The following is a 16,312-nucleotide window of genomic DNA, read 5'->3' on the forward strand; positions in this document are numbered from 1 at the left end:
CTGAGCCAAACTGATGTCCAACTTGTGATAATCTTATCATTATATATGCCTATGGTCAACCAATGATAATAGTATCCTAGTCTCACTGGTACCCCTTAGTCCTAATAGATATATAAGATATGGAGGTAAAAAACAAAAACTACCCTAAAACAAACATGAATCACATACCTGAAACCTCTTACTTCAGACATAATCATATATTCAATTCTTATTTCAATAACATTCCTATAATAATTTTATACCCCATTTTATTTTATTTTATTCTGTTTTATTCTGTTTTATTTTTGTTTTGGTCTTTTTTTTTTGTTTTGTCTTATATTTACTGTATTTTGTTTGTATAACATTCTTCAACATATTGCTGACACATTTTATTTGCACATCAAAAATAAAGTACTCTTATGATGTCTGTGGTTTTAGAACGCCTCATTAGATAAATGGCCATAAATATTATGTTTATGGACTTGACCACTGCATGCATAATTTAATTTCAACAATTCAACTGCAAGTTATGTTTATTCAATTCCACTCAACAAAATCAAATATCAACCCCATTTTTCACATAATTACACCTTATGTAAGAATCTGGGTTTTGATTGGTAGCTATCCAGTTTGTTTTTCACCAATTTACTTTTATCAAATGAATATCGTTCATTTTTTAACGCCGCCGGGGTATATGCAAAAACGATATGCCTTTTTTTCCTCTCTGCCCGTGGTATTTGCCGAAAAATACTCTATCCGATTGGACGCTTGTAACGTCACGATCATCAATGCGTTTTTTGAACGTAAACATTTGGCGTAATTAAACAGATAAAGCATGTTCTTGTGGGGTATTAGTAAAAAATACCAGTCTTGAGAATGAATTTTACTCGCCTTACGGCTCGCGAATTTAACAGTCTCTCAACTGGTATATTTCGCAAATATCCCTTGTTCATAATTCCCCTTACACAGACATATTTAAGATAAGACATATTTTTATTTTTTCATATTAAAAACTTATTTAGAATCTTATAATGTGTGTTGGATATTTTACAATGAGTGGACTCGAATTTAAAGACCCTGTGAATATTTGGTGGATAAAACAATATTCCCCGGATAGAGTACAGTGGCGGAGCCAAACCACTATTACACATATTCGGTCGACAAACACAGATCAAAGACAATATTCTCCAGAAACAATACAAACTTTATATTCTTTAAACTTGCTTAACATAAAAATATGTGTGTCAAAAAATGTTTAAATACGAAATAAACAAAAAAAAACAAGAGAAAATTCTGCTTTCCAACATACTTGCATTGTTATTAGTTCAGCTTTGAATGCAAAACCATTTTGTTAAACCAAAATTCTGAATATATCTATTAAATATAAAACAAAATTGAAATAAGGTACACAGTAACATTTAAAATGATAATAAAATGAAAATAACAAGCTTGTTATACTTGTAGTCACAACAAATCTGACAATGTGTTTTCAACGATTTGTACACTTTTGCCGATGTATGAAAATGCCTGTGCAATTGTCCTCAATGTTGGTTTCAGGCTATGTTTCGTGCAAAATTTGTTTCTCCATTCCTCAAAAATGTCTTTGTTCAACCGTACCAAGTCTCTTTCATTTTGCCTGTAGCAAATCTGCTCCCAGGTTTGAAACTCCATTCCAAGTTCAATCAGGAACGGGAGAGAGTTATTTCCAACTAATGGAGCCAATCTATCAATGTGTTCATCTACAGGAACCAGATCCCACATCTCCCGCTGCGTTTCTGGAATGTTAAATGATAAATATTTGATTCATTATCGCTATATTTATGATAGTGAGAATTTACCTTTGATCTTACTGACTGATAAGTCCTTTGTCGCATATTAGAGTGAAAATTTATCGCAAAAAAACTACGGGCACGCGTCCCTGTTGTCAATGAAATTAACAGCGTCGTCATAGGTTACAGATATTATCATTGGTCATCTCACCTAGATGCTTAAGGATTAAGTACCCTTGTGTTGATTCAATGCTAAACATATGGAACTTTTATAGAAAAAACACAGCTTTTATCATTGTACTCTCATATTTGTTAAAACAAATATAAATATGGACCAAATCTAGTAAACCTTTTAGAGTGCGCTCGACTTTAGTGACTCAGCATGATGTGTTTTGGAATTTACAGGTTGTTTAGAACTTTTGGTAAATAAAAACGCTAGCACGTCATAGAAAAGCAAGTGAGTAATCTATGTTTCAAATTTTATAACAGAAATCTCTGTATTAAAGGCTGTGTATTTTCTATAAAAAATATTGTTTTAAATGCCACGAAGTCCTCTATTTCTATTAAATGCAATGAAACTGTAAATAACAACGCTTTGCATCCAGTTTCACCTTGGTATATGTACAAAATGGTCTATCTCTATTATTCATTATATCTGTAGTTTTGATACTATTGAAGTTTGAAAAGTTCATTCAAAAACAACTATAGAAGGGGTCATAACCCTAAATTTCATTGACAAGGGGGGCGTGTGCCCTTAGTTTCTAGCGATAATGACATTGACATGAAATTGACAACGTCGTCGTGGGAAAATAGCGACAAACAGATTATCATTGATCATCTCAACGAGATTAATTTTCTCGCTTGAGCCGGTACAGGTACCTCTGATCTGAACAACAGGACAAAGTGCAAGACCCTCCTAGTTTGGTTTCATATACTTTGATTATATTAATCAAAGTGAAGTTTAGACAAAGGTTTTACAGTGATCTCAAGTTCTTGTGCTTTTATTTAATACCAAATTATTTAAATATTTTACTTCTTGGCAATTCAGTTCCAGTTCAATGAGAAAACCGTTCTGTTCTTCTTTCTTGTATGTTGTTTTTGATTGGGCCCGGATCAGTGTTTCTATACCTTTAAATTCATTGGGGTATAAAAACGTTGACCGAAGTACAATTGTATGATACATTAGTACGTACATGCATTGTAATCATTGCAAAAAAGAAGCAAACTCGATAGACGAAAGTATATGCGTGAAAAGCATGCAAAAACCTTGTCGCCGAAATTTTATAACGCCAGTATTATACGATGTGTGCACGTATAAAAATAATATGTTTATTTATATTTACATGATACATGTAATTATGAAATAGAAATATAAAGGAGCAACATGATATCACTTACCAAAATCAATGGAACCCCCTTTCACAAGCTAAAATAAAAAAAACAGACAGAGAATTATTTGTAGGGTCAACTTATATGCAATAATAATACAATTGAAAACAAATCACATATATCCTTTGGCAATGACAAAATGCACAGTGTCTTAATCTTTTAAAATCCTCAATAACATCGTGAATAGCCAATAAAAAATGTCGTAATATCAACATAGAGCATTGGTTCATACCGAAAAATAAGATATAAAGGACCTCTTGAAATACTTGTGTAAACCCATACACACAGAAAAATTAATGATCTAATCTCTGTAAAAAAAAAAAAGACGAGGAACGCTAGCCGTATAAGTCACATGAACTACTGAACATCAGAACTTATATATCCCAGTTAATACGATATTTTACAGGGTGCATGTCCTATCATGATTGCTTTGAAAGACTATTACTTACTGTTTCACAAATGATATCGGATATGTTCCTTACGTCGTAACTACAATCTCCTTCCCTTTCATGAATTTGACATACCGAATTACGACTTTTTACCGGATTTGTAATCACATAAGCAACACGACGGGTGCCGCATGTGGAGCAGGATCTGCTTACCCTTCCGGAGCACCTGAGATCACCCCTGGTTTTTGGTGGGGTTCGTGTTGTTTATTCTTTAGTTTTCTATGTTGTGTCATGTGTACTATTGTTTTTCTGTTTGTCTTTTTCATTTTTAGCCATGGCGTTGTCAGTTTGTTTTAGATTTACGAGTTTGACTGTCCCTTTGGTATCTTTCGTCCCTCTTCTTTTACTCAAAAGTTATTGAAAAAAGAGATCAAAGAGTTGAACAGGTCATTCGACTGATTTTCGGATGTCATGGTTTTTTTTAAATAACAGTTTTCAAATATCTCTGTCACATGATGGTAGGGCTGGTGTTTCTCTTTTTTCTTTTCCTATTGTATGTATATGTTTTCGTCATTTTTGTAATTTTGGCTTTGCAGTTTACATCTATCTGTTTTGAATGCCTCCTTGTATCGTTTGTTACATTTTTTCCCCACAAAAACGTGATTAAATGTGTTGTTTTGATTGTGTGTATAAGTGTGTTTGTCAGTTGAAAAACATTTTAAAGACGCAACCTATACAACTGCCTCAACATGAAAACACAATATTAATTGTTTTTTTGGGTTGTGATTTGTCAAACTGTATTGACCTTGCAAAGTCTGTGGATACTATGTTGTCCACTTGCTTCTATTGCTTCTTTTATGTGGTTGAATGTCATGTTGACACTATTCCGGCATTGTCTCAGAACTTCAAAGTTCCATTTTCTTGGATCATCAGTGTCTAACATATTATCAACAGCAGTCGTTGACAACCCTAGACGTATAGCCAGTTCTCTGACGTTATCCCTACTGTATAATAGTGACATACGGCGTAAGTGGATATCTGATGGCGTCACTTTCAAGAAGTCTTCGTTTGTAACTGTATAGGAAAGATTGTAGCAATTAGTATCAACAAAAATTTAAAAAAAATATCATAAAACGAGTATTTTGAAATCCAGCTAAATTATATGTTTTGCATTTGAATGTAATTGCTGAAAATGATCTTTTTCCTTTGTTCATTACAGGGCTGTATAAAAAAAAATGGCTGACATACAAATACAAGTAACATTTTATTTGTAAAAGGTAATTAAATATACATCATAGTACTAGTTTAGCATTATGCAGTTTCGTTAAGCATCAAATCCCCACGAAACTAGAATTGTTTTATATGCGTTGAAATCCATTTGTTAACACAACTTGTTTCTAGATAAAAAAAACAAAAATGTAGTATGATTGTCAATGGTACTCTACATCGACGTCGGAATGTATATAAAGTTCATTTTGTGCATTATATACATGTTATACCGATCACGTTGTAAACTAGCATTTTCAGTTTTTCTATATAAGGTTGGCGGTTCCCTATGGACAATCTGGCTTTGTCTACCCAATAAATAAAAACAAATTACCGCCATGAAATAGCACAATAGTGCTTAAAATGATGATAAAGCAATCACTCAATCAATCAAAGTTTAAAGCCTTTTGCTGATCTATTAATGATCACATCTGTTGGTCTTTATGTAAATGTATATAACTGTCTATCATACCATATCTGATTTTTAAAATAGGTACGAATGTTATTGATTGATATAGCATAGACTATTCAACCGACTCAAATTACAGTACCTGGACATCCTGCATCACATTTATCTTCATTCTAAAAGAATAAGCAATACATACTCAGATACCAGTTGCATATTCAACGAAGATCGAAGATTCGTTTGAAAATTTATAAATTAAAATTTAAATAAGTTGTGCCAAATACGACTAGGGTAATATATGCCTGGAATGAAAAACTCCGTAGTATTTCGAATAGTTCATACTTTTGTAAACAGTATATTTATGAAAATGACCATATAATTGTTATCTTTTTATCAAAACCGAGCTGCTGACTACTGGGCTGTTGAAACGTCCACAGTGGCATCGACCCAGTGGTGTAAATAAATAAAGCCGATCGACCATTTTTCTTAATCTATCTCGGTATCTTCATTCAGCAGGGAGTAAAGGTTAGGTGTATATGAATGTAAAACTGCGGTAATAAATTTTATTTTGAGATATTGGATATTTTAAAAGGGCCATTGCGAAGATGAAATATATGCTGAAGTCAGCTGACCCGCCGTGTCAGGTTAACTTTCACTTCAATCAACTTTTCTGTGTCTACAAGAGAAACCACAAAAATCATCACATTTCAATCATACTGTTTAGAACCTAAAAATGAAAATAATCAAACCTTCTAGATCTCTATTATTTCTAACTCAGGAATATTTTACCTAAGCTGTATTTGGCAAAAACCTTTAAAAATGTTTGGTCCTGAATGCTCTACAACTTCGTACATCATCTGGTCTTTTTAACATTTCTTTATTCGAGAGTCACTGATGAGTCTTTTGTAGACGAATCGCGCGTCTGGTGCAAAATACATAATATTCAATCCTGGTTTCTATGATGAGTTAATCATCTATTATGAAGGTTTTGTTTTGCTACTTTTTATAACTTTTTTCAAATATTTTTCTGCTCTTCGCCTTAAGCTTATTGTTTTTATTTTATTTTAATTAGCGTCTCACTTGTCAAAGTTTATACAGGATAAAAAAAAATGTTTTTTCATAAAATACAGCAGTTTCCCTGCTTAAGTTTTCTTAGATTAAACAAATCTTTATTAAAAGAATTAGTTGATAAATAAACGTCTTTCCAATTGTTTGCCTTTATTTAAAATCAAATCGTACGAGAACATACAAAACAAAATATAATCTGTAAAACGACTACCTAGTTTTATGACTTTTTTTTACGTCTAATACAACAATTCTAATGTTTCAGTCTTTATAATGTTTTCATTCCTTAATTTTAATGAATTGTGTTAACGTGACAGCCTTTGATCAATTCACAGTTTCGAACGAATTTATGCACATTTGGTGTAAAAACACAATGTAATTTCATATTACATGTGTTTGATGCCTTAACAATAACACGAACGGTAAACCATCAACTGCATGTGGACAATAACTATCTCTGCAGTACAACTCTGTCCCAAGATATTAATGTTTTTTACAAAAAAATAATTTCATAAATGTTAAGCTACCATATACTTATATCACTTACTAAACTCACAAGGAAATTAAATTTATAAGGTATAAAAATAAGTTCAATAACACATTGCACTTATCTCACATAATAAATATACCTTTCTTGAAAACCACGATGTGATTATGTGAATTTTGTGTTCAATTCCATGAGCAGGACATATCCAAATTTCGCCAATGTTTGGTACTTCTCTGACTTGGAGGACACATGGGTTATCTGGTGAGTTACAGCATATTCTGGTTATAAAGGATGCATCACTGGTGTAATGCTGATCGCTACTGGCTCTTATATACAACTGACTTATTTTCTCCAAGGCAGAATTTAAACATTCAGTTATGCTGGAAGCAAGATCCCTCATTATTAATGAATTCGTTCTGGCATGAACTAGACGTGCAATAATGCGTTCATCTTCGCAGAGAATGTGCAAATCCAAAGAAGGATCTATGGTGAACAAAGCTGATCTGTGAAATAGCATGTCCTTGTTGGTCTGTCCATACTTTTTCACTGCCCAGACATATAGACAGTAACTTATAAATCTAAAGGATAATGCAGGGGGTATCATCAATGATGTCGACTGAAAGGCTATGGTAATACTCCTGTGTGTGAAACTAGCTGACTGAAGGTATCCAGAGTCATCATTTGTACGAACCATACTTGCTATATAGTAGAAGTCAGCAGGGATACGTTTTCGGTCATTGTCGTATCTCTTAGGGTCTACCAGAATATCAAGATGGGTCATGACATCTAACAAATATTCCTTGTCTTTGTAGAATTTCAGATATTTCTTTTTCTTCCAAACTTGTCGAATAATCTTTTTTGATATTACACCGGTCTTGCTCATGACATCCCACAACTCTTCTCTTGTTCTGTCGCCTTCACTAAATTTTCTATCAGTAATAATGGATTTGAAGGCATTAATAAGATGAGTGGGAGCCAAAATTACATGATTGTTCAAGTTGTGTTCATCAAAGTACAGCACCTTGCCAATTGAATGTTGAAATTTCAGAAATAACCTTAACTCTAAATCGCTCAGTGGTCTTATAGGCTGCTGGGAGTTTATTTTCTTTAGATGTCCTAGTGTAATCAGCGGAATTTTGTGTTTGATCAAAGATTTAAATTCCAATTCCAACGGGATAAAGCACTTTGGAAGACGTTCTCCCCATGTTGGTTGTCTCTCCGATTCTCTGATGATAGTACTCTTAATCTTCGCCATTTCTGTGTCATATTTGTCTTTAGCGTTTACAAATATCATATCCTCAATGACCAACTGGTTCATGATTTGTGTTTGTTTAAACATCTGTTTGATATCTGAAAATAGTTTGTTTCTTCTCTGTTCAACCTCATTCTAAAATTGGATAATGAATACGTAAGAACTTTGTTAAGCCGCAGCACCGACATTTTGTCTGGGAACTGGAAAGATTATACAAAATAGGTGCCAACGGTTAATATGAAATATTATAACATTGGTTGCAATGAATCGATAACGTCGGATCAAAACAAATTGTAAATGCGTAGGAAAATAATATAGTTTCTTACATTTTCTGCATTAATTTCATAAAAAAAAGCCAATAGCCAATGTAATAAAAAGTATAATTAATTGCCGCATTTGAATATCAAAAATAAAACAACTTGTGACCGAACACCGCTATGGATTAAACTCGTGCTGCGCACTCGTTTAATCCATGCGTCGTTCGGTCACGCGTTGTCTTATTTTTGATATTCAAATACGGCGATAAGTTATACTATAAGTCCAATCACAAGACACTAGTCAAACAGTTTGGATCGATAACCAATATTTCGACCCAAATTGTTTGACTAGTGTCTTGTGATTGTACAACTACTTTCAATAAGTCACTTTCGGTCAATGTTCACAGTTCAGACCTATATACTGCGGTAAAATCAGTACTGTTCAGACAGCTCAATATTTATTTTCTGTGCAGACTGTTCAGAACTCATTACTAAACTGTTGACATCAACAACATATACTGAGTTGTCTAAAAAACTACTAAAAGTACTGATAAACTTCAAGCAAAAATTCTGAACAGCACTGGTGTTTGATTAAGGAATTTAAAACTTAATTTTCTTAATGATTTCCTTATTGATTATCAAAATGTATAATGTATATCATACCACCACTGCGAAACTGGCGTCTCTTTAATGACCACCAAGGAGTCAGATAGTATACAGCAGCGTTTCATACTAAAAAGGCATACTATGTAAGTAAGAATAATCGGTTTAATTAATTTAAATTATATTGCCTTACCTTTTCTAAAAAGTTTTCTATATTTCTTAATATGTCAACAATTAGGCATACGTTTATTTGACAGTAGAAAAACATATGCATATTTCTTTATATATAGTCTAGGTGGCCGCAAATTGCGTCATCAGTATTCTGTTTGAAACACATTTTTTTTCTAAATTAAAGGAAACTTGCACAACATTAAACTACTTACATGTTTTACCTGATCCTTGTGAGTCAGAACGATCATAATTTTAGGATAACATTCAATACTTCCTTTGCAGTATGTGACAATCGCATTGATCCAGAATCTTAGATAATCTTAAATAATGAACAAACATCCAATCAACTATCACAGAAAACAAAACTAATGAAATTATCTAAAGCTATAAAATCTTTAATTTTGAAAATAAAACATTTGCAACTGCATTCATTTATGATAAATATAATTTTTCATATTATGCCATGTTTTTGGAGGATATGGAGCTCACAAACATAAATAGCATCACCAGATAATTTTTGTGTCAGTCCTAAATGAGGATCATGTGATTTTGAAATTTTTGTTGGTTCATCTTTGTCATAATTATTTTTAAAATACATTTTATTGTATGAATTAGGTTGTCGTTTTCTGGTGGAAGATGTTTCAGGAGGGGAAGTTTCGAAGCTGACTGTACGATATGGGTTTTGCACATTGTTTAATGTCATATGGTGACCTTTAATTTTAATTTCTGTCTTGTGAGCTCTGATGAATGGCTGTGTCATTTTCAATCATACTCTATTCCCTTATTCTCCAAGTAGTTCAACTACATATCAATGACATTTGTGCTGTACTACCCATCTATGCTGATATCGATATAGGTCATGATTGCGATATCATTTTTTCTGTCATTTCACTTGGAAATCTACTTGTAATATACAATAAAGTGTATATTGTCATGGCATTTTTAATATCCTACACCGTATCAATCCAAGGAATCTTTTGAGGTTGAAGAGGTATCTCTGGTTGATAAGGGTGTATTAATGAAAAGCCATACTTTTTCTTTTAAATACCTTTTGCTGTTTTAGGTCCACTTTTCCCTGGAACATATTGTTCATGTTGACAAGGATCGTCAAGGGTTCTACTTCCATCCAAAACAATTATATAAATAGCTCTGTACGTTAAAAAAGTTTGATGTGTTGAATAGAAGACATCATGTCCACCAAAATCCCAGATAATAATAGGAGCTATCATTTTGTTATGTAACTGCATTTTCCCAGCATTAATAGACTTCTTTAAAAAATTCTCTTTTGTGATTGAGACTTTCACTTCTTTGACTGTTTTGCTTACTCCAAAAATATGTTTTAGCTTGCTGATAACTCCAGGTTTAGTAAAAGTTTGTATGTGCATGTCACCCTTTAATCGTGTTTCCAGACATGTATCATCTAAAACAGTGTCATGCTGAGCCTCAATTAATTCTCTTTCATTCATGGAGTCGGTCTTTTTTTTAACAGCTGTCCGGTAGGTATGTACTTCTGGTTGATTCCGATTGCTAGGGAAATCAGAACTTTGAATATCGTCAATAACTCTACAGGACAGCCTTTCCGAAACACGGTTAATGTGTTGCATATCTGTTCTACACATACCAGAATGAACAGGTTCAATCTTCAATTGATGATGAGACGTTGTTTTAACATGTTCAGTAATAACTGTTTGAGTAGACGACACACTATCAAAGTCATAATCGAAAGTCGTATCGGAAGAAGATGGTTCAGTTGGTTTTTGCTTTTGTTTTCCTTCATCGGCCGATAAAGACATGTCTACCCGCATATCGGGTATATATTGACTGTTAAACGTTTTAATTTGTGACACAACATTTTTCTCTCTTTTGTCTTCTTGTAAAAGAGATCTGCTAACAGCCAATTCCTCGAGTGAAAAATCTAAATTAGGAGATTGATAAATGTGAAAAAATATAATGCATATAATCTGTGACAAGGTTAGTTTACATATTTGTCAAAATAAGTAAAAGGTTTGCAGTGATGTCAGATCTGTGTCATAGATGAAGACACACATGTTCGAGTTGTTGTACCACAATTTTGTCCTAATTTCCCCGAATAAGACTTATTACCGGGGTTTTACTTACATGAACAAGACGATGAACGAGATCTGCTCATCCTTATCAAGATCCTGATATCCTTCTCCGAAATTGTAATGTGGTTCGTGTTGCTCAGTGTTAAGTTTTAAATATTGAGTTTCGTGTATCGTTGTTTGTCTTTTGGTGCCTTTTTTTACACGGCGTTGTGCAATTTGTTTTTTTGACTTATATGTTTAAATGTCTTTTTGAGATCTACGATTCTTCATTTAGTGAAATCATATTTACTATTTGATGTTTGCCTTATTTTCTATTGATTGCTTGATCATTTAACGACCTTGAATCCAAAATTTTAATATTGACTCAAATGTGGCCTTCAGATCTTATATAATTCTAAGTATTAAATAAGTCATAGATTACTTCATACTTCAATATGTGTGCCATATTTGACTCACATATTAAATGTTTTTCATAGGAATACACACTTTATTTTTGACACGCAAGAAAATGTAATGTGTACAGATGCTCAAACTTAGTACGTTGATCTTAAAATAGACATAGGTTTAACATCAAACCAAGTGTCATATTTATTACAAGGTGTATGACATAAATAATAAAAAAAACAACACTATTTCTACAAAGTAACATTTAAGTGATAAAAGAGGCATTGCCATTGCTTTCAGTTATGACGAAAAAAACTCCCCATGTTGTTAATTGTCTTACCTTGCCTTCCACAAAGCCAGTCCTTTGTTTGACGATCTATATATGAAAGCCCATTAAATAATTCTATCCCGTTGGTTGCAATCCTGAATCTAGAAGGACGTTTTCCTACAAGATATCTGGCTATAGTCGTCTTCCCGGTTCCCTGTTCGCCAACCAACATTACACGCGATTCAAAGTGGGGATAACTTTCTTCTTCCAAAAGACTAGAGAACACCTTCGCTGATTTTTTATCGAACCTTTTAACTTCAATTGGGAGACCTAAAATGCCAAATGACATTACTATCGGATTTATTTGGTGCAGTCTCAATGTGAAACATTCAATATATATTTTTTTGGTTTTGTAAGTTGATTTGAAAATATCAATGCAGACCTTTATGTGCTTTTGAATTACAACTCGATTGTTTTATGTACTAGTCTTGTTTAAGTTGACCCACACCTCTATTCAAACAGTCATATAAACCGGATTTTGGTCAGTACAGCTGGTCAGATCTTTCCAAAATATACTGCGTCATTTACTAATAATTGATGTCGTAATGAGCATGACCCTCTCAGACAAACCCTTCATTTGTCTTTATTCTTGATACTAGTACATTTTGTTTGATATAAAAATAGAGAATATGGTATGATTGCCAACAAGACAACTGTCAACATGAGACCAAAATGGCACAGAAAAAAGCAATTATAGGTCACTATACCATACGGCATTCAACAATGGGCAAATCCCATACCATACAGTCAGCTATAAAAAGTCCCGAAATGACAATGTAAAATAATTCAAATGAGAAAACTAAACGCCTTTAGTTTGAAACAAAATGTAGAAACTAGATTTTTTGGGAAGTGCTTCATTCCAAAAAGTACAACGGTCAACGCTTTTTTCTCTACTATGCAATTACTACATGTAGCATCCAATACTATAAATACAGGATTACTATCAAGTTTTTTTTTCTTTCTTTCCTGTGCAATTCAGAGTGGATATGTCTGTCATCATGTATGTTTGATTTATGCAATTCATTTTGAAATGCAGAATGACGCGTAATAGATGTAAGCCAATCAAAATAAGGTATAATAATGAAATATACACATGATACATTTAATGTGACTATGTACATGTAGTATGTGCTTTGTTCATTGTCGTAGGCCATATAATGAATTATATCTGTTAAGTTCTGTATCATCTGGTCTCTAGTAAAGAGTTGTCTCATTGGCAATCACATCACATCTCCTTCTTTTTTTTTAATCCAGGATCTATTGAACTCTGTTAAAAATTACTTACCAGGTAGAAAAGTCTTTCCATAATCCTAAAATAACAGCAAGAAGTCTTAAATTTGGTGTGAATTTAATGTAGATATATAAAATTAAATGTGTTTGAATTATCAATAAACTAATATATTTGTTCTGTGTAATAGTGATTGAGATTATAACATAATTGTATGTGTTGTACCCCAATTTCTGACAGTTTTATTCCATTCGTTTGATGAGTTTGAGCTTTTCATTTTGCGTTCTGTTTTGAAATTTTCTTTGGAGTTGGGTATTTTTTATATTCTTTTTGATGTAAGATGTACCCAGTGTACGTAACGTGTTTTCCAATTTTTACATCACTGGGTCGATACCTCTTCTGGTGGATGGATGGACAGTTGTCTCATTGGCACTCAAACACATCTTCCTCTATCTATCATCAGCCCTTAAGGGTATCAATAGCACAGTCGTCAGTAATTCAGTACTGACATGATTTTACCAACGTTACTAAAATTGTCCGTTTAAAGATTTTGAAATTATTATGAAACTAATGTTTCAACTCATTCAGGTAAAGTTGGCTTTAGATGAATGTTGGCTATCTTTTCAAGGTATTTTTGACATCTAGCTCTTCAACAATTTTCGGTACTAATGCATTTTTGGATTTCAAATATGTGGCTTTGAGCGTTTCTGGTGAAGGTTATTAATCCAGAAAAGCGCTTCGGACGCAATAAATTATTAAATGTGATCTCTATTTTTTGACATTTTACGCTTGTTTGTTTTGTTCTCACATTGCTGACACTATAATGGAATTGTATGTACCTGTCATGGAGTAAAAGGATTAGTTAGATTGAATCCACATTTTTCTACGTAAGTATTAAAATGAAACCTGTCAAGAATATGACAGTTTTCTTCTAGTCGTTTGATCAGTTTGAGCTTTTGATTTTGCCATTTGATGAGGGACTACCTGTTTTTAATTTTTGTTGGAGTTGGTTACTTTTGTTATTCTACTTTTAATGTAAGTCTTACCTTTAAAAGCCTTATGATTTCGTCATCGATGGTCAGGTCTATCGGTGTCTCTCCCTAAATAACGATACATGTTTTAAATTGTTGAAATATAGACCTAGATATTGGTTGCTGTTACAATTGTTTCGTCATTATTTGTATATTACTCAAGCCAGCGTAAGACAAAGTCAGTGGTTTTATGGGACAAGCTAGTCCTATGCGTCCTATAAAATGAGCTTAACTGAAACATATAAGTTATTGTACAGTGACTTCACTCTCACATGTTGTGTTTGAGCGCTGACATACATGTTAACCCATACTGATACTATATGCGCTTGGACAAAGCCAAGAGCCTTTAATTTAGTGGATTATACCGGTATCTCATATAATGTTTTTATCCCCTTCCCTTTCATGAATGCGACCTACCGAATTAGACTATTAACCAGATTTGTTATTACAAAAGCAACATGACGGGTGCCACATGTGGAGCAGAATCTGCTTACCATTCCGAAGCACCTTAGATCATCCCTAGTATTTGGTTTGGTTCATGTTGTTTATTCTTAAGTTTTCTATGTTGTGCCGTGTGTACTATTGTGTGTCTGTGTGTCCTTTTAATTTTGAGCCATGGCGTTGTCAGTTTGTTTTCAAATTTATGAGTTTCGCTGTCCCTCTGGTATCTTTTGTCCCTCTTTTAATTTATTAGAGTGTCATAAATAATGTTTTACTGATATATCAGTACGGCACTGAACATGTTTCAGTTAGTATACATTTGGGGGAAAGAAACAAATATGGGCTGGTTGAAGGCATGTTTGTTTTGTCCAAGTTTCAAATTTCATTGAATGCTTGTTTGAGTTTTTTTTTCAAAGTTCAATTTAAGATCATTAAATTAAATACTTCTTAGTACAGATAATGAATGAAGGATGTGAAAATTCACATACAATCAATATGAATTCAAGAAACAAAGACTATCACATATTTGTTACAAATACACCGGGTTTTGCATATGTAATAACTTCAAAATTGCCCGGGGCAAAAAAGAGATTATTGGTTATTGTGCCCTGATTCCAAATGACGTGACGTCATTGCATCCGTAACAACACTTCTTGGATAAAATGTTTTAGATTTTACCTGTTATGTTTCATTAAATTGTTATAATTGACCTTTTTTTTTCTTTTCTGCAAGCTTAAATATGTGATAGAAAAAATTATAACATTTCTTTTAAATATTGGACCAAATATGGGAGTCTAGGGATGATACCAGGACCAATATGGAAAGGGCATGGTATAATACATACATAAAGCTGCAGAAACACTTAATCAACAGTTGATATCCCTGTCTTATAATAAATGTCGACAAAGCCATTTGTTGTGCGAGCGTAACAAGCAGTTTGGTACAGTACAGTTCATTCAAGTACAAATGATTCTTTTTACAGACTTTCAAGTTTAAAGTCTAGTAATATACAACAGGTTGGTCTACGGACATTTCACAAGGAACAGGAAATATTGTTTAAGTTAAGATATATCTGATCCAAAGGCAAGTCATTGATTACCACTTGCCTATAAAGTACACAAATTTATAAAACAAATTCGTTTTGTCATGTTGCAATGGCTTATATGGGATAATTGAAAAGGAATGACAGATTTATATAGATCATTACAAACATTACCACTGGTACTTACTTTTATATTAAGAAGGTGTGGGTCACTGTCCTTTTTTAACAAATATTTTACCATCTCATAGTTGTAATTGCTCGCAGCTTGATGTAACATAGTATTTCCATACTTTTAAAAGACAATTTTCAAATTATAGAGAGTTTTATTTTGAGCCATGCATTGGTTCAATATGGATTATCTAATATCTATATAATGGTTAGCCACTAGAAAGCTGTGAAATATTTTCAAAGTTGGTATGATACGAATTTTTTTCTAACACTATAAGGGTATTTCATTTTGTGATAATTTCTATTTACTTCAAATTTCTACTTTCTGTCAGATTGCTTCAGTTAATTTGTTCATCAAAATATTTGCCATATTTATATGAAGTTTCCTGTCTGTATAAGAATATGGAGATGTGGTATGATTGCTAATAAGACAAATATATATTAAGTTCCAATTAAGTTGATGTAGGTAATTATAGGCAACCGTACGGCCTTCAATATTGATAAGATCCCGTACCGTATAGTCGACCTTAAAGGCTACGATACAAGAAATGAAAAAAAAAATAACGGTCTAATTCATAATAAACATGAATA

The 16,312-nt window shown here is 32.9% G+C and overlaps 1 protein-coding gene across 1 annotated transcript; it reads right to left on the minus strand.

Annotated features, from left to right (window-relative positions):
• Window positions 1-1,197: 1,197 nt before the first annotated feature.
• On the minus strand, window positions 1,198-12,100 carry LOC134694458 (uncharacterized). The gene is made up of 8 exons (XM_063555469.1): window positions 11,824-12,100; window positions 10,082-10,948; window positions 9,246-9,352; window positions 6,893-8,137; window positions 5,344-5,374; window positions 4,332-4,600; window positions 3,147-3,174; window positions 1,198-1,754 (listed from the first exon to the last, which is right to left on the minus strand). The coding sequence occupies exons 1-8, from the start codon at window positions 12,098-12,100 to the stop codon at window positions 1,444-1,446; spliced, it is 3,135 nt and encodes a 1,044-aa protein (XP_063411539.1). The 3' UTR covers window positions 1,198-1,443.
• Between the last annotated feature and the right edge of the window lie 4,212 nt (window positions 12,101-16,312).

The sequence above is a fragment of the Mytilus trossulus genome, chromosome 13 (assembly GCF_036588685.1).
Source record: "Mytilus trossulus isolate FHL-02 chromosome 13, PNRI_Mtr1.1.1.hap1, whole genome shotgun sequence".
NCBI classification, from domain to species: domain Eukaryota; kingdom Metazoa; phylum Mollusca; class Bivalvia; order Mytilida; family Mytilidae; genus Mytilus; species Mytilus trossulus.

Coding starts and splice junctions, on each gene's coding strand:
- LOC134694458 (XM_063555469.1), bottom strand. CDS start 12,100: ATGTCATTTGGCATTTTAGGTCTCCCAATTGAAGTTAAAAGGTTCGAT. Junction 5,375..6,892: donor CATCGTGGTTTTCAAGAAAG/GTATATTTATTA, acceptor TTATTCTTTTAG/AATGAAGATAAATGTGATGC. Junction 4,601..5,343: donor ATGTGATGCAGGATGTCCAG/GTACTGTAATTT, acceptor TTTCCTATACAG/TTACAAACGAAGACTTCTTG.